Source organism: Sebastes fasciatus, chromosome 17 (assembly GCF_043250625.1).
Source record: "Sebastes fasciatus isolate fSebFas1 chromosome 17, fSebFas1.pri, whole genome shotgun sequence".
NCBI lineage: Eukaryota > Metazoa > Chordata > Actinopteri > Perciformes > Sebastidae > Sebastes > Sebastes fasciatus.
In genome coordinates, this window is record NC_133811.1 from 11414342 (window position 1) to 11434069 (window position 19728).

The following is a 19728-nucleotide window of genomic DNA, read 5'->3' on the forward strand; positions in this document are numbered from 1 at the left end:
GTGCCAGTTTGGTCTATAAAACACGCCTTTTCTTTACTCAATCCTTATTCATTTATTTTTTTTAATTGAGTGTTTTGTTATTGAATTCTTCAGTTATGCACAAGATATCCCAATGTTTTTGAGCAGGTGTGTTGGGTCACACTAGGTTTTAATGGTGCTGTTTTAGGGATTTTCAAAATTAACTTACTTGCAATATTGCAATATCTTGGAATTTTGCCACCAAAATGTTTAAAATCAGAGGATTTTAAAGCTCAGTTACACCTTGTTGACCAATCTGTCTCCTTTTCTTTTTGTAGACGCTTGCAGCGCTGCCTGATCAGGACACATTTTACGATATGTTGGATGGTCTGGAGGAACAGGGCATGGAGACCGTGTCCCAAAGACATCTGGGGCGGAGAGGCACTGATCTGGACCTGGTTGAGCAGCTCAACATCTATGAGGTTTGAGACACACAAAGGCATGAGATCACAAGGGAAATATTGGAAGCTGATATTTACATTTTATTTTAAAGATCAGCTGTTAAGTGCTGCTCACATCCAATGAATATGACTCCATACAGTATTTATAGTGCTTAATACTAAAATTCTCTGTGTGAAGCAACCGTCACTACTCTCACTTGACACCCAATCGACTTTTCCCCCAGACGTCCCTACGGCATGAAGATGGTGATGATGACAGCCAGCCTCCGCCGGCGGGACGCCGGGACCGACGACGAGTCAGCCTTGGGGGCGGGGACAAAAAGCATGGACTGGAGAGAAGGCGCAGCCGCAGGGCCTCTCTCGGGCGATCGGGTCACGCCTCGCCCTGCAGCCCTGCGTCCCCACAGAGGGCAGGCTTCCAGCCCTTCAATGGACAGAGAGCTGAGGAAATGAGCGAACGGTGAGAGAAGTTATGGGGCGATAAAGGGGTTGGTTTTCAGCAGGTATAAAGAATGATTGGTGCCAAATATTTAGTCATCACTTTTGAGACGCACATGTGTTTCTGCTCCAGAGCACTGTCAGGTTCCCTTCCATCCATGTAAGTTCAAAGGTCTCTCAGAAAAAAGGTCAGCTGCTGACCTTTGTGGCCTTTTGCCTATGTTTTCCTATCGCTGCTCCTCACCTACATGCTGTAACAGCTACTAGTGTGTCTCGTGTCACAGAAAGCACTCTGAGTGGGTTTTTATTTTGCACTGAAGCACTGGTGCAGACTTTTGCTCCACTAAAGATCTCAGCAGCTGCACAAGCCTTCAAGGTTTGTAATTCTAATATGTGTTATTAAAACCAGCACAGGCTTATTGCAGTGCTGTGTGTGTGTGTTTATGCACAAAATGGGAATTCAGAGCCGGCTGTAGGTGTTTACCTCAGGTAAATCTTTCCTCTACTTCATCTCTTTATCCGGTCACTAGCCGTGTTTCCATTCACATATTTTGATCGCTTCAGAAAAGCTGTATTGAAACGGCAAAATTAGACAAAACTTCCTCAGTTGCGAAAAAGGTTTTTACGCTCGCATGAGTTGGTTTTTGCCTTTGTTGAAAAAGAGTTGATGCACTGACACGAAAGACATGACATGAAAGAACAATTAAAACTTGCAAAATTGAAACAAATTACTTAAGACATCTCTATTTTTCTATCGTAGATGTTTCCGGTTCGCAACCTCTATTTCTTCTACTCTGTTTGCTGGCGGATCGCAGCCATGCGTCGCCTATAGAACCAACTTCTGACCAAACCAGGCTGTAGCAGATTTTATTAACTCCAAAACGTACATAATTGTGTGTGAATCCGCTTGCATATGGTTTATTGAATGAAGTGAGGGGTGAAAGTTGTTTCTGTCAGAGACTGCTTCATGGTTCGTGCACACAGAGAAAAACAAACATGACTTTTATTGAACGTCCCATTCGTCACACACACATGGCTCTGGTCTTGTGGAACAACGCCTGGCAGCAAACGCTTCGACTCCGACTGCAACAAGGCTCATCTGGTTTCATCACACAAAACTTGATCTCAAGTCAAGTTCTTCAGCCACGGCTTATTCTCCTCTTAGCAACCCTCCTCCTTGTCGTCATATCTTTGTCTACTTATGCATGTAAAACTACATAACCTGAGGCATGGAGTGTGTAATGGGAAACATTCATCCCCCCTTTCCCCTGTTTAGTTTTTGTGTTTTCTCTTGTCTTAATCCTTTTGTTTATCTATCACTTCATCTCAGTCCGATAGATGTCATGTCCTTGTTTGTCGTCTTTGAGCATCATAAATGTTTGTGTGTAACTGTAATCATTATTTCCACACATCAATGTCATCTAACCCTCCGTCTCTCATTTCATCCTTTCCTCTGTTCCATCTTTCTTCGATTGTGTGGTGATTTCCATTTGCATGCTTCATCGTCTCATCATCTCTCCCTCAATCGTCATTGAATGTTCTACCCATTCACTCCACCCCCGGTTCCACAGAGAGGAGGAATGTGAGGATGGGATAGAGGAGGAGGAGTGGGAGGAGGAGGAGGAGGAGGAGGAGGAGGAAGAGGAGACTCCAGTGACTGAGTCTGATTCGGATGAGCAGGAGGGGGCTGATATGTCTAAACTAACCACCCTCAGGTATTTTTAGGACATGGTAGTAACACAAAAATTAAGTGTGGTCTTCTAAAATATCTAAGGGGGTCTATAAATAAAGCCACAAAGCTATTTAATGTCTCTTTTGCTATTGTTTTCAGTTGTATATCTGGTTGGTTTGATCTCTTTGTGGCCTATGTACTTGGTTTAGGTTCCATTGGGGTACATATCGTACTACTTCTCTTTAGTTTGCCTAGTTTCATCCATTTATTTCTCTCAATCCATTCCTCTGTTCCTAGCCCGACCCGACTTCTTGCATCCATAGTTCACCGAACGACCGTCCAGTCCATCACCATCACTTCCAGAAGGGGGACCGTAAACGAAGACGAGCAGAGGAATCGGACCGAACCACCTACAGCACCCGCCCCCCTCACCTCCCCCCCTATCCCCACCGTCTGTCCTCCCGTCTCCTCCCCTCTCAACCCCCCAGCACAACCCAAATCCCTTCTGGCTGCCCTGCTGGCCAGGAAGAGGCCCGTCGTCACTGTCCCGGCTAGCACGGAGGTCAGCCCGCCGTCGCGCGGCAGCTCACAGCCCTCCCCCGAACGCCTGCTTTACATGCCCCACTCACCCTTCCACCTCTTCTCCTACGACCTCGACGAGGAGCCGTCACCCCCAGCTCCGCCCAAACCCAGCGAGGAGTCACCGACGTCTCCCAGGTCAGACGGACAGCAGAACTCAATCTCCCATGAGTTCAAGAAGCACAGAAAGCTTTCCTTCGACGTTTCCTTTTTCAATTTTCCACTTCGGTTTCTGGCTTTCATCCTTGCACCAGCTCGGATCTCTTTGCACCACTTTTGTTATTCATCACCTCCCCCTTTTCACGAGTTCTTTTCACTTCTTTGACTGCACGGCTTCTCACCTTCAGGCTGTCAACTCCCTTATTATCACCTATTGTTACCTTCACATCTCTTTTTCTTAGTTCTGTCACTGCGTGGATTATCTGCACTTGTTTGCTTTGTTTCCCAGTGCCACACCTTTTCCCCTTCTTTTCAAGAACAGTTTCAAGTACCTGCACATCTGTTTAGTCTCTCCTTGCTTCTTAGTATGGTTATTTTGGTGGAACCCCGCATTTTCTCAGCTTTACTTTCTCCATTCACCGTATTGCTGTGTAAGATTTTTTTCTTGTTGGATAGGACTGTATTTCATATGAAGTATACCCTACTCATATATAGCCTGTTATGATAATCCTATAATCAGATGCTGACTTAAAGTCACAATAATTGTGCATATTTACAATCTTTAACCTCTGTTATTTTGTGTATTATACCAGAAACTTAAATCACAAACCAGTAGCTCAAAAAAAATAAATCCTGGCTAAATGATATATATATCTAGTATAGGGTCAGAATCACAGTAGACTGTAAGTGAGGTGAGACACCTTGCCTGGAATTTCCCAGAAACATAAGGGATTAAACACCACAGCCGTTATGAATTAGGGTCACTCTCCTGTTGCACCAACAGCATTCCTGTTATGTAACAAGGTGTCACCTTCGTTCCTCGCCAACAGCTTTGCACTGGTCAATGTGGTGTCGTGTAACTTAGTGACTGGTGAAGTCGCTCACTGTCTCCTATTTTCTCACCCCTTCTCTCACACAGGAATGGAGGTCTCATGTCCTACTCCTGTCACAGCACCCCAAGTACGCCCACCAGCTCCAGGTGAGAGGAATACACATTTCTGTACTGTCCACAAGTACATATTCATGTGTGTTTGCAGGACCAAACATGTACACACTCAACATGTGTAACAAGTATGGTCTGTGTGCAGCCATGTGGTGCATTCATGGTGATGACATACTAAAGTGAATATGATCTCAGCTCTCTGGTTCCCCAGTTACTAAGCTGCTCCTATTACCTCCATGGAGAATACACTCATTAAAACATAATTTATGCCGTGTTACATACATACCTACACATATAGAAGCTCTGTATATGCAAGGAGCATGTGTTGTGTTATGTTCATGGACAGATTAAGCTGTTTATATCGTCATTTTGCATCACAGTGGTGCAGCAGATTAAAATAGTTCAGCAGAAACATGGAATATCATCTAAATCTTTTGTACATGGGCTCTTGGAAGAAATGTTTAATTATCGCACTGAAGTAGAGTGCTTTACAAACCCAAATGGTGCTTGAGAATCACAGCATCACACTGACTGTGCAGTGGTGTAATCAAACTTTCTCTTTCTTCTCTCTCTCTTGCCTTCAGGCCTGCTTTGGGAGGTCTTCTGTCCTCTTCTTACCGACAACATCAGGAATCTCTGGCGGCCGAGCGAGAGCGCCGCCGTGTGGACAGAGAGGAGAGACTGGGGAGGATAGAGAGAGAGGAGAGGAACAAGCACAGGTGAGGCATTGCTGGCTTTTTTTTTTTTTTTAAAGATCCCTACGCAGCATGAGATCAGAGATAGATTACATAAAAATGAAATCAATTTAAAGGATTACTCCAACAATTTAGTATTATACTTCCTTAAATTTGGGGGACTCACAAGACACAGACTCAAAAATAAATTGTCATAATTTAAACAACAGCAGCCGAAATATTCTGACTTTTTTTCTCCAGTATAGCTCACGCTCCAAAAGCACTGGAACAGTTTCAATATCGCAATTCAAAAGCGTCTTTCATGAGACCCCTCTGCCTCCTAAACCAGGGCAGCACCTGAATCTGAATTTTCCAAGTCTAGACGGTTTTCGGCTCTTGTTGTCACCGTGAGGTTACAGGGCAACCAGCGGAGACTCCTCTTTAGGGGGAAATAGCAGGTCAACAGTACATGCCACATAGAAGTGGTCTACATCATCTGAAAGCTGGGAACCTGAATATTAATTTGAGATGCAGCTCAGAAGTGTAAAAGGGCTTAGAACATTATGATAGAAGTATATGATGGCCATTCCCATACTGCATTATGTGGACTCAAGAACTCGTGAATTGATAAAAATTATCAATAATTCCTCCAAAATACCATATTAAGACACCAAGACCTTGAGGAACACCATAGAAAAAGCCATGCTGTGATTTGGTATCAAAAACTTTTGACATTTGGAGATTTCTGCAAGAATTGCATTTTTTGGTGATTGGATGGCGAGCACTTCTGTTCTGGAAACTGCTCAAAAAACCCCTTATTGTCAATATACCTAAGGAAGTCATCCATCCTCTGAATGCTCTAGGTTTCTAGTTTGTGGTTGTACATTTTCATGAGGGTGTGATTATCTTAGAGGTCACCACAGGTCATTTTATACAGTGACATCAAGTTTCAGAAAATGGTCTCACTATATGAAATGGCTGCTATGGGGACTAACATCATCACACATGAATACAATTGGGCTCATTGAATCCACAAGAGTTTCAGCTTTACAAGCTAACATGACAAGATTGGTGCCAATGAATTTCTTAGTTTTTCCACTTTCATATGATATCAGTAGCTTCACTCCAGCTCTAAAACTGAGCCAGCGAGTCGATCGGGATCACCGGCGATTTCTCGGGTTAAAAAGATGAAGTGTACTGAAATTACCATTTACCATACAAAACATATGTGAAAAAGAGTAGAATTATGAGTTACACCAATACCTTAACTGCTTGTGTGCATGATGTGCAACCGTGTCATATTCACACCTGCAGATCTCCAGAGGACTGGATACTGGTGCAGGGTATGATTATTATGTTTTAAAATGTTCTGTTTGTGTGTCTCTCACAGCCGCGACTATGTGGATAAAATGGAAGAGGCCAGGCATGCGCGGGAGGAGAGGTAAGTGTGTGCACTAAATCAAAACAGCACACACTCACAGAACAACTGTACCTTTGGGGAATATGTTTCAGCCTGTGGTTTGGGAAGCTCGGTAACAGTGTAATTGTTTTCAGGTTAAAAAGGTTGGGGGGGATACTGAAGCGATTTTCTTTCCTCCGTCTGCCTGTTTTCTCTTTTCTTAAGGAGCCCTGTTTTAACTGCCGCGCTCTGCCAAGGGCTCGATTGTTTTGGCTGCACGCTGTGAGAAAATCAGATTCCAGGATTTGTCAAGCTTTTTTCACACTGAATGCACGTGCACATACACAAATACACATTTTTCCTTCAGCACATGTACGTTTAAAGACACGAAGAATTTTCACGAGGCTAATAAACATATGTTTGTGTGCAAATGTGAATCAAGAGATTTTACTCAAGAGGGTATGTGAGGTCACGATCAGATTCAGGACTGATCTTACTTGATGCAGCCATATATTATATCGTGGTTCAGTATCCACCCAACCTTTTTTAACCTGAAAACAATTACACTACAGCGTTATGTACTGTGCCAAATGCTGTCCCTTTTCCCTGTGGACTCAGACCTCTTTCACCCTCAATTTAAAGCACCGTTTATACAATAACACAGTGTCAGAGTGAAAAGAAATACAGGGGTGACAGAGCAAAAGAAAGATAAACTACGAACAGTTTGATTCAACAACAGATGGAGGAAACAAGCACAAGATAGACAGAGAGTGAGATGAGCTGCTGAGTGAGCACGTGGGGAGATGTATCCACTGGAGAGGTTGATGTATTTATGGTGTGTTTCACAGCTATCAGGAAAACATGAGTCACCTCCCTGAGGGACCCATCTGTCTAACAAGATACAGCACTGTAACACCTGGACAAAAAGGACTTGCATGAATTATGATGGCCTTAATGACAGACAACTGAGTCCAAAAAATGACTGTTAATGGCGTACCTACTAGAGTTGGACAGAAACTGGATTGCTGAAGCATGTCGCAAATATTTTTTGGGTTTGTTAAAGCCGCTGAACACACCCTTTTTGTTTCTCCCTGGAACTTGGTTTATGATCAAATACCTGTAACATACATTCCCATCAGCCTCATTTGTACTATGTGTTGCTATTTGCTTAGTTGCAAAGTGCTATTTAGCAAATGTTAGGAGCACGTTAACACACTAAACTAAGACGGTCTACATATAGGTTGCATCCAAAATTCCATAATAACTATTTAGTACGCTAAAACAGTATGTGAGATTTTTTAGTATGGCTGAAACCTTAGTATGAAACCAACAGTAGGCGAATTGCATACTATTTCCGGTGAAATATTACGATCGTGTCCAACAGGTATCAATTCAATTCAAACTTTATTTCAGACACACAGGAGCAATAAAAGAAAAGAAAAACAAAACATACAAGATAAGACCACAACAATTCATCATTCATTTCATACTGTATGTAGGCTATCCCGCAAGTGTTTTCTGAGCCTGGATGAGTATCAAGTGTAGCTCTTGCTCGGGCTGGTTAAAGCCTCAATGATACAAACCCGCAAAGTGCGAAATCTGGCAAAAAAAAATATTGCAATATGCAAATGCTGGACACTACGGCAGCATAAATGTCTCACAGCGATGACGACGTTCACAACTGATGTTGACGGACAGCTCTGTATTGTCGTTGACGCTTCGATTTAAGTGTAAGTGTAAGATTTCACTTTGCTAGGTGTAATGTATATTTTAAATTAGTGCAGACTTAATGATTCTCACAAATCATCGTTTGGTCACATGAGGTTGGAACGGGTTGCCATGGTTACGCGTCTCCAACCAGCAAGGAGGCTCTCAGGAAGTGACGACGTAAATTACTGCTTAGTGCGTACGAAAAGATGCATACTGCTGTTTATTCACACAAAAGTATGTTGAACGATACACATATTGAGTATGTTATGCGTAGTATGCGATTTTGGATGCAGCAATCGCCTCATTGAGCCGCTAGCATGGCTGTAGATTATTTTTCTGAATACTAAATAAATCAATCAATCATAACACTACTGACTGTTAACAGATTATTAATACAATAGCAATATCAGGTCAATATTTGACAATATAGACGTATTGGTTGAGTATAGCTTAACGACTTATCAAAGAGTGATTTTTGGACATAAATAGTTCTTCCAGTGATAGTCTGATATATTAGAGTGTTTTACAAAACCATCACTCAACTCCTTTTATTTCTAAGGATGTAAAAACATACAGCATATGGAAGCACACAACACACAGTGGACTCACTCGCTCTATTTGACCCTTAATCACAAACACAAACACACACACACACACACACACACACATTGGTATCCAGTTTTTTCAGACCTCTGAAGTGGCCTGATGCTAATGAACTCTGAACAGAAGCTCCACACATTCATGGTATGGTGGGAAAGAGGAGGGGTTAGAGAAAGAGAAAGAGAGAGAGAGAGAGAGAGAGAGGGTTTACTTGGTGCCCTAAATCTCTGTTCGAGCTGGTAGGTTGAGGGGTAAAGTTTGGTAGGGGGGAGAAAGAGAGAGGAAAAGATGAAGAGAAAGGAAAAAGGACATGGGAGGAGAGCTGATCGAGGCACATCTTGAACAGGTTTACTTTGATTCACTTCGGATGTTTGGCCTTTCAGCAGCCAAACTAACATTAACTTCTCCCCATCTCTCCCATTCTTCTCTCCTGTCGTTCTCCTTTTCCTCTCTCCTCCCTAACGCTGTCTCTTCTTCTCCAATCTCCCTCTGGGTTGCACATTTTGGACTGCCGGTGATAGCTTTGTATTTAGCTGGAACTCTTGGCTGCAGGAAATGAGTGATGAATGCTTTGTGGACGATAAATGGGGCGAGGTAGAGGAGCGAGGTGGGCTTATAACGTGAAGAGGTGGCATGAGTCTGAGTGTTTTTAAGGTAAACATAGGAGGTTGGAAGTTTGTGATGAATTTGAGTAAATCGGCAGAGTGGCAACTAGTTTAGTTTAGACCAACACTGAGAGCAGCACTGCTGAGAAAGGCAAGTAACTCTAACTCTATTTTAGCCTCCTCTGATCTCTCGCCCTCTCTCTCTCTCTCAGGTACAAGAACGTGGAGCGTCTGGCGGCGGAGGAGTTCGAGAGGGATCACGTCCGGGTGTCGAGGACTCGCCCTGACCTCAACTTGACCTTTGAACCCGCAGAGGCCTGGCCCTCGTCATCACGCAGCAGCACCCCGTCCTCCTTCGCCTCCCAGGAGGACGCAGAGGCTGACCTCGAAGCCGGGACCCCCGCCACCCCCTACACTCCCTCTGAGACCGGTAGGGAAACTGAGAATACTGTTTGATGGAGTGGCTGTCATATATCAACGCATTACGCACAGTACTGACTAATAACACGTGGCCTCTGTGGGGATGTGAGTTATTAACAAGTCAAAATGTTTAGACAACGAGATGTAAGACTGACAAGTTAACTAAACATAGCCTTGTAAAATATAACAACATCTCTGTTTGTTTAGAAGACTTAATTAAAAAGCTGTAGCCAAATGCCACCTATTAGTTTTTTTGTTAAAATATACAATAATATTCAGTATTACTAGGGATACTACTACTACTAGGATTGCAACAGTTTATCCTGCTAGTAGGCTACTGTTGTAATAATTGCAACCACAATCTAATTATATGCTGTGGCTGTGCACACTGTAAATAGTTTTACATAGTAAACATTAGTAGACAACAGCAGGGCACAGGAGGTGGGAGGAGTGCAGCCTTTATCACTCTGTGATATCTAAAACTGATCCAAGTATTCATCAAGTATTTGGAAGAATGATTTCTGTCATAAAACTGCATTAACGCTGGATTACATACATGCATCATATCCTGTGTATTAGCAGGCAATCTGAATCCAGCGCGAGAATGGTGGACTCCACCACTAACAATGAAAATTACTATGTAGAGAGATAATTACGTAAGGGATGCAGCGAGCCGGTTTCCAGCGTTACAAGACCCCTCCACTTCACGTGCCACATCGGGTTTTATTTCACAACGATGACCCGCTCGCTGTACATTATCCCGCTTATTACACGGCTACTTACTTAAGAAATCAATAATTTGACACAAAAATCCCACATCAGAACTGCGTCCATAGAAATGGTTTGTTATACATAGCTGTGGTCTGTTATAAAGAAATAAACAGTAGAACGTAGAACACTGTGATTGACCAATCAGAATCAAGTATTCAACAAAGCCATGTGATGAGTAAATACACTGAATGGCTATTGCTGAAAAATGATTACATAAATAGCATGAAAAACGGGGGTTTGACTTCATGGAAATCTTGAGGATTATAACTTTATGGTTGCGTGTGTTAAAGATTTTTATTTTAATGAATTCTGCTGGTTAATACTTTGAGGATAATTAAAACCAGAAGGTCGCCAGTTCAAGTCCCAGCAGTGCGCCCCTAAGCAATCATTCTTAACCTTAAATTGTTTCAGTTTACAGACTGCCGTTTAAATTAGCATGCAGGCGTGAGCAAAAGAAGGAGAGGTGAATGGAACATACTGAGGGAGAGGAGGGGACACCATCAGACGGGGTGGAAAGAAAAAAAAAACACACAGAGGGAGGATATGGGTGAAAGGGTCAAAAGGGTTTTTGAAAGACCTTTTTGAAAGTGTAATGCCAAAACATCTTGTGTAAGAAAAAAAGCCTTGTTGTGGAGCTGAGTGCGTGAACAGCCATGAGCTGAGGTACTGTAGCTCACAGTGTATGAGGCCTCACGGTGTCGTGTTATTCTAACCTCGCCTGCATCACTGCTTGGACTGTACTGAGGAGTTACGTGTTTGTGAGTGTTTTGACATAAACAGGAACTTAATTCTTCATTTCCTGTTCACATCCTGGTCCTGCAACAACCTGGCGTTCTGTACCTGCCATATTGTTTACATTAGTGTATGTGTGTTTGTGTTTTTGTTTTTCTTATTAGTGTGTCTGAGTTTGTGTTGGCGTCCCATGTGCAGAAATCAAAGACAGACATGTCACATGTTTTACACTGTATTTCACTCCAGATGGTAAGCGGGCATTTTAGAGAATATAAAAAAACACTGATTTCTTTTTGTGACAGGAGAGGCTGATGACTCCAGTGCCAGTGTAGAAACAGAGGAAAAAGAGGCCACTGCTGAAGAGGAGGAAGAGCAGAAAGAGGAGGAAGTACAGGAGGAAGTACAGGAGGAAGTACAGGAGGAAGCAGCGGCAGCAGAAAAAGAGGAGGAAGAGTGTGAGCGGGAGGTGGAAGAGTGTGAGCAGGAACCAGAGAAGGAGAAGGAGAAGGAGAAAGAGGAGCCTGAGGCGGAGGAAGAGGAGGACAGCGGCATCCTAAGCGACAAAGAACGACAGAATGAAGAAGTGAATGAGAAGGACAACTGCTCGGCCTCCAGCATCTCCTCCGCCAGCAGCACTCTGGAGAGAGAGGAGAGGGGGAGCAGTGAGAATGGTGAGTAGTTTTGTACTGCACTGTGTGAACATTCAAGTTGCATTTCTAGTTCAAGTCTAGATTTAAGTCATAAAGTTGCTTTTAAGGATTTTATTCAGCTGCCATTCTCTTGAAATAATTGAAATTTTGAGCTGTATTCTGACATGTATTATGTAATTATTACTCAAAAATTAAATTACCTGTTGAGAAGGATGTTTTTCTGAGATATATAAAACACAGTTATTCAAAACATTCACCACTTTACACCATTACAGTCATGTTTAAAGCATAGATTGTAGATAAGAAGTAGACGTAGTCACCGTGCCGTCACTAATTGTTTTGTAGACTGCCATTTTGGCTGTCGCCATCTTGGTTTTTGCAACCAGAAGTGACACCAGAGGGTGAAGTTAAGTACAACCAAACTCTGAATTAGACATTTGAAGTGACCAAAAAGGTAATAATTAACTTTCATGAACTGAAAACACACTGTGAAAGGGTTAAAGGTGTAAGATGAAAACACGGACAGTGACCTGTCAATCACAAGGTAGCCACGCCCTAAAGCATCCCCTGCTTTATGGTCTATTTGACTCTAAATGGGACCATAATTTACTAAATGAACATCATGCTGTATTGAAGAAGACTTGAAACTAGTGATTGAGACCATCAACTCATGTTTACAATGTTTACAGAGGTAATAAATCAAGTGAGAAGTAGGCTCATTTTCTCATAGACTTCTATACAATCAGACTTCTTTTTGACACCAGAGGAGTCGCCCCCTGCTGGCTATTAGAAAGAATGCAAGTTTAAGGCACTTCAGCATTGGCTTCACTTCTCAGACCCGGAGGTTGTGGAATATTTAACCACTAGTAATGCTGTAGAGCAATGTGTTGACGAGTGGGTTTCATTCTGCTGCCAGTTTACAGTAGCATACATGGATCTCACACGATGCATTTTGGTGAGCAACAGTGAATGAAAACATAACTTTAAGTCAAGACCAACACTACTCTACTGTAGTCTCAAAACCATGGGCAGAGGCTCGCACAGGAACTTATGGGCACACCTTCCAAATCTCAACAACGTGTTGCGTGACCTGTGTCAAGCAAGTTGATTGGTTAATTCAATGATGATTCTTAAAGGTCAAGCTCCAAAAACACCAGATCCTACAGTTCCAAGAATACAACTGAATAGCGTCTTTCAGTAGACCCCTCCTGCCTCCTAAACGCCCACTTTTGCCAAACTCTACACCTCCAGTTTGTGTTGCAGGCTTTAAATTTTAGGTCTCAAGCCCAAAACCGAGTTTATTTTTTCTGATTTAGAAAAAACTCCTTCCAGAAAAACGTTATACTATTACTTTTAACTATTTTAGTGTGCACTCTTTGTTGTATCGCGCTCCTTTTAACCCCATCGATCTCTTTTCTCAGGCTTTAAGGAGCCAGAGGTGAACGAGCAGTGCAGCAAACTCCTCAACAGCAAGCTCTTCATGCTGGACATGCTGTACTCCCAGAGCAAGAAGCCCAGTGATGAGGAGGAGGAGGAGGAAGAGGATGTGGAGAAGGAGAAAGAGAAAGAGGGGGAGGACAAAGAAACTCAGGAGGATGCTGACGTGCAACAGGGCGATGACCAGGAGAGCGACCAAAAGGCTGACAAATCAGAGCAGCACGGGACCATCCGACCGTTAGCCGAGCGGTTTGGAGACTTGTTCAAGGACCTCGGTTCGACCTCCAATCACCTGGATGTCCCAGCCAGCGAGCCCCCTCCTCCTCCTCCTCCTCCTCCTCCGCCCAAAAAGGAATCGGACACGATCTGGGACCAGCTCCTGGCCAGCCCTCGAGAGCTGCGCATCGGGGACATCAACTTCACCGACCTGACCGAGGAAGATGACAAAAACATTCTGGATGCTGTTTTGATGGGAGGATGCAGTGACCTCCCGCCGCCGCCGCCTCCTCCACCTTGCATCCTCCGCTTCCCTCCGCCCCCACCCATGCTAGGCAGCTGCCCCCCACCCCCTCCCTTGATTGGGCTTATGAGACCTCCTCAACCACCTTGCTTTAATGCCCCAATTCCAGTGCCTCCTCCTCCGGAGCCGCCTCTCTTCAACAAGAAGAAGAAGACAATCAGGCTTTTCTGGAGCGAGGTGAGTCAAGATACAGTTACCATTCCCATCAGTCAGATACAGTTATCACTGAATTTATACAACGTATCCTCATCGAACGGTTCGTATGATATCATATGAAAAGTTATTCCTCATTTTTCATGCGATTTCCTATGAATGTTCAGCAACACGTGACACGCATGTCAATTTCTGCTCCAGTTGTTTCAAAATAAACTTGTTTTTTCAGAAGTATCTGACCTGTACTGTTGGTTGGGCAGGAGTTCCTGCAGATCTATAAGACAGCACGTTTTCATTAGCCTGTTACGATTACAGAGCCATCACAACCACAATGCTATTATTGGTGGTTGTTTGTGTTCAGAGTCTTTTACTGCAGGATATGGGAGTATAACAGATGCCTCCACCTAATTCAGTCAATTTTTTGTTCTGTTTGTGATCAGGTGCGTCCGACAGACTCTCAGTACAGGGACTACAAGCGGAGTGAAGACTCGTTCTGGACCAAACTGGAACCAGTGAAAATGGACACAGCCAAACTGGAACACCTGTTTGAGTCGAAATCAAAGGAAATACCAGTTACAAAGGTAAACAACCAGTGCCTGAACAGGCTACAGAGAGGTTTGGGACACCAGTTTATTAGTCTCACTCTATGATACTGAATGTATGACTTGACTAACCCAACTATTAATCACAATGGTGTCTAAGGGAAGTGCTGTTAGTGTTCATCCTACATCACACATGATGGAAACACCAGTAACTGGGGGTTGACAAAAAGTTAGAGGAGTGATGCATCTGACAACTGTGGTGTAGCATTTTCAAAATGAAACTTCACGGCCATTAGACATTACATTTTAATTTGTCTGTGAGTCAGCGGTGCCCTAAAGTGGCGCTACCAGATTAAAAATTTGACATTTTTGTGACTTATTAAGGGAAAGACATCTTTATCACAAACAATTTCCCTTTGCCAGCCACAAAGCCAATGGGTTTGGTGTCCATTATCTCCAGCACATGAAAGTTGTTGAATGTTTTAAGGGTTAAGCAAGTTCACATGTGTTCTGATCCTGATCAAACATGGGAGTTTTGAATCCTCCGTAATTCTCACAAAGCCTCTAAATAGGAAAAGTATGGTCCGCTAAGATGAAACCAGGCCACTCACACTTTGAACTCCTGAGCCACTGCATCAAAACCAAAACGTCTGTTAGAGCCGAACCAGTTGGTAACTCGCTTCGGCTCGCCTTATGGTCATCAGTCACTTAGACTCAAAAACATGGGTAAATCCAGGTTGAAAAATGCTAAAGATACCCTGAAAAATTTAATGAAATGTTTAATTCTTTGCCTTTAGCTCTATTTTATGCTAATATATTTCTATAAAATACTCAAATATAAATATTAAATATAACAGTTAGGTATAAATATTTTGATCACTAAAATTATACTTTAAAAATGAAGTTAGTCTTACATATCAGAACAGCACGGCCTGTAAGATGTAGCAACTCAATAGTGTCAGAGTCGTACTGTAGTGCAAGTCTTCCCGTCTCCATATGGTGACAATATAACTTCCCAGTGGCAGTCACCAGGTCTTAGCACGTACTCTGTTACACGTTCATGGGCTGACATATTACGACTTCCTTCCATTTATAGCTTATAATGGCCTGGTGCTAGTGAGGTCATATGTTCACATACAGTGACAATATGACTGCAGACAAACACCCACATAAACACACATTCTGTATGGACTTAACTTTAATGGTGTTTACTGTTCCTACTCACCATATAGTTCCCACAGCTGCAGTCAATGTAACCCTTTAATCCTTACCCATAAAGCAGACCACACCGAGAAAAGGGAGAGAGACCCAGTATTGACCCTCTCTGTATTTTGGTGTTCTAGAAAACAGCAGCAGACGGCAAGCGTCAGGAAATCATTGTTTTGGATTCCAAGAGGAGTAACGCCATCAACATCGGTCTGACGGTGCTGCCTCCTCCTCGCACTATCAAGACGGCCATCCTTAACTTTGACGAGTACGCGCTCAACAAGGAGGGCATAGAGGTGAGAAGGAAGGAAGAAAATGAAACTCATCCCAAAATCCTCCATCTCGTATATGACACCTTATCCCGCTCTGTCCTTTGCCCTCAGAAAATCCTGACGATGATCCCCACAGAGGAGGAGAAGCAGAAGATCCAGGAGGCCCAGCTGGCCAATCCTGATGTCCCGTTGGGCTCAGCAGAGCAGTTCCTCCTGACTCTGTCCTCCATCAGCGAGCTTTCAGCCAGACTCCAGCTCTGGGCCTTCAAGATGGACTACGAGGCAACCCAGAAGGTCTGTATAAACATGCGACCGTACTGTTGCGATTACATAAAACTATAATCATTTTAATAAAAAAGAAAAGATAGATACTTTTCATAAGAATGTAGAGGAGCCAAACCACACGCTCGCACTCAGCAAATGATTATGGTCATTTCAGAAATTAGATCCAAAATATACTGGAGGACACGGATTTAAAGCAACAAACTTTATTAGAAGACGAACGTTTCGATGCCAGGTGCATCGACTCTTCATTAGAGTCGAACATTTCAGAGACTCACATTATCTTAAAGGGTGGGTCCATTATTTGTTTTTTTATCATTCTGAAGCTTCCCTGTGGTTTTCTTTATGTATTCAAATTCACATTTTGGTCAGTGTAGGTATGTTTTTGCATCAAAATGCTATATTTCCAAGCTCTTCTAAAAACTTTTTCCCATGTGACCTGTTGTAGGTTTCTGCATGATGACGCTGCATATATATACATACATATATCCTTATCCGTGTATTATCTACAGTTACTTAGATGGCGGTCGGCGTTTGGAGAAGCAGACAGGTGCGCTGGCACAGAAGCTAAGCAATGTACTGCTGTAGAGGCACATTAGTTTGGATCAATGCAATAACCAATCAATGCAGCGGTAATTACTGTTTTTGTGAATGTCGTCTGGTGGTTTTGAAGACAGCGATATAACGGCTTCAGTTCCACGCCATAAAGGGCTGTCTGATGACGAGGTAAAGCAGCTATGGACGGCAAAAGCAGAACAATTTTAGCCACCTATATTTAGAATATATTCACCGCCTTACCTTGCCATCAGACAGCCCTTTCCAACGGGGGACTGAAGCCGTTATATCGCTGTCTTCAAAGCCACCAGAGTTAATTCACAAAAACAGTAATTTTACCAATCAGAACACGAGAGTATACATACAACCCCACTTCAAAAAATCTGAACTAACCATTTCAGTTATTTCCAAACTAAGCACAGCTAACCTTGAGCTACTAGAACTTAACTATGTGTGACATATGATTAGTAACCACATCCATATAAATGTAGACTATTAAAAATGTAAGTAAGAATAATGAATAACTTCATAACTATGAATAACTATAAGTCAATTCCGTATCTAAATATTGATCTTTCTGAAGTCTTTCCAGTTACAAGATTATTCTGGACAGACCTATAATTCCTTGTGAGGCGCATGAAACCTCTTCCTTCAAATTAATGATAGTTTTATTAAAGCAGAAACAGACATACACGTAGAAAGCCAAATGAACCCTGCACCATGAAGGTTTGAGTTAATGTGCACAGCATGTGTGCGTGTGTGTGTGTGTGTCTTCTTGTGTCCGTGTCAGTATCAACATCCTTTTTTAGTACTAACAACATCCGCAAAGCATCAACATAGTTAAATCATAGCATCATAACAAAACATGCACGCTTATTAGCGGCACCTCGTTTTCCTCTGGCACACCACGTTTTACTCGGGCGAAGAGTGCATCCAGGAGGAGAAGTTCAAAGTCAAAACCCAGAGAATGAAAAGCACGCCGCCCCTCCGTTGCTTGTCCTGTAAATTTTTACGGCTTTCCGCAGGACGCAGTTGTCTTTAATCTCCTTGAAAAATTCCTGACCGCACATTCGGCAGAGCGGCGTTCCCGACTCGACTCTGTGGGACGGTTTGGTAGTGGAAGGCTTAATGGAGGGCGACATACCGTGCAGGCACACAAACACATGCACACGAGAGAAAACGTGCTGCACAAAAACAAACGCTTCGTGTGATCAGAAGCACGTTTGATAGCGAAAGCTGACCGAGACGGCAACCTTCAAACAACCTCATGACCTCAAACAAGCGAGACGAGGTGCACCTGCTCGCCACTTTTATAGCTGTAGACTAAAGAAACACATGTGAGTCTTAATTGACTCAACTAATGATGTGTGTGTTTTCCTCCTCTCAGGAAGTTGCAGAGCCGCTGCAGGATCTGAAGGAGGGTATGGAACAGCTGGAGAAGAACAAAACTCTCCGCTACATCCTTTCCACACTGCTCGCTATGGGAAACTTCCTCAACGGTACCAATGTGAGTCATGACCATTACAGGTTCATCACACTAATGACAAGCTTCTTTTGTTTGTAGTAGTAGTTTGTAGTAATTGTAGAGGTATAGTCAGTGATTTTAATGGTGGATTTTCTAAACCTGTAATTTGCAGATTAGAAATTACATCACATAGCTACAATAATTTGGTGAGAACACATGCACCTTGTTACGTTTTCTTTGCTCAATCCTTGTCTTTGGTTGTATGTCCATGTGTCCAGGCTAAAGGCTTTGAGTTGACGTATTTGGAGAAGGTTCCAGAGGTGAAGGACACGGTTCACAAGCAGTCTCTGCTGCATCACGCCTGCTCTGTGGTGGTGGAGAACTTCCCTCAGAGCACCGACCTCTACTCCGAGATCGGAGCCATCACGCGATCTGCAAAAGTAAGTACGCTCCCCCACTCACTGATGGAAAGCTTATATACGTACTATTTTGCATCCCTACATTGTAAAACATTTTCAAGCCGGTTCAACATATAAAGCAAAAACTTCCCCTGCTGCCTTAAAAATGGGAGTTACAGTAACTGAACTCATCGGTTTATCGGAGTTCTTGTAATGTAAAACTGAGTTTAATCAGTAGCTGTTTAGTCAAACTGATACGTTACAGTCAGAATTGCTTCCCAATTTCCATTTTGTCAGTTTGAAGAGTTGATTCCTCACTAATGATCTAACAGATAACTTGTCAGGCTATGTAAATTAAAAGTTTTCGGACATAGGGACTGAAGTGGATAGTGTTACAACCCTGCATCATGATTTGCATTGTTTTAATTACTATCAGAGAGATCAACCAACTTAACAGTTTTAATACCTGTTGTAACACAGCAAGTTTCAGTGATGCATGTATTTTTCAAGCTACAAAAAAGAGAGCTCTCCTTTAGAGATTCAGCTCTCAAACAATGCATGCTGAGAAGTCTAATGATATGCTAATCATGCTTCTCAGTGAACACTCACTTATTGTCCTTCAAATCATCATTTCAAGTCAAAAGAACTCATGTTTGGAAGTTTCGTCTGAAAATGAAAAGAGAAATCTTAAGTCTGATAATGTATTACATTACGCTATTGATAAAAGATTAGGTGGGTCCACTTAATTCCTTAGCTGACCGCTTTATAAAAGGGAAGCAATACAGTTACTAAGAGGACTTCCTACATTTTATTTTGGATGCGGTCCCTTATTTGTATCAACACCTCTTCTGTCAGGTGGATTTCAACCAGCTGCAGGAGAACCTGTGTCAGATGGAGCGGCGCTGCAAAGCCTCATGGGACCACCTGAAGGTGATCGCCAAGCACGAGATGAAGCCGCAGCTGAAGCAGAAGATGTCGGACTTCCTCAAAGACTGCGCTGAGAGGATTATCATCCTCAAGATTGTTCACCGCAGGATCATCAACAGGTAGTTGCCCTCACAACAATCTCTCGTCGTCCACGTAACGGAACACAACATTTTCTCCACACACACATCTGAACATCTGCG

At 42.9% G+C, this 19728-nt stretch overlaps 1 protein-coding gene across 6 annotated transcripts in view; it reads left to right on the forward strand.

Annotated features, from left to right (window-relative positions):
- Positions 1-19728, forward strand: part of fhod3a (formin homology 2 domain containing 3a) — a 75573-nt gene that overhangs the window by 49569 nt on the left and 6276 nt on the right. For 4 of the 6 annotated variants that reach the window (XM_074613103.1, XM_074613104.1, XM_074613107.1 and 1 more), the window contains 16 exons: positions 297-440; positions 644-879; positions 2429-2572; positions 2827-3246; positions 4187-4246; positions 4795-4929; positions 6275-6325; positions 9411-9628; positions 11424-11792; positions 13193-13905; positions 14322-14462; positions 15767-15925; positions 16013-16195; positions 18126-18245; positions 18482-18643; positions 19457-19647. In XM_074613103.1, coding sequence (XP_074469204.1) covers positions 297-440; positions 644-879; positions 2429-2572; positions 2827-3246; positions 4187-4246; positions 4795-4929; positions 6275-6325; positions 9411-9628; positions 11424-11792; positions 13193-13905; positions 14322-14462; positions 15767-15925; positions 16013-16195; positions 18126-18245; positions 18482-18643; positions 19457-19647 — 3446 coding nt within the window. The remainder of the gene's footprint in view (positions 1-296; positions 441-643; positions 880-2428; positions 2573-2826; positions 3247-4186; positions 4247-4794; positions 4930-6274; positions 6326-9410; positions 9629-11423; positions 11793-13192; positions 13906-14321; positions 14463-15766; positions 15926-16012; positions 16196-18125; positions 18246-18481; positions 18644-19456; positions 19648-19728) is intronic. The other 2 variants (XM_074613106.1, XM_074613109.1) reach the window with 2 other exon arrangements.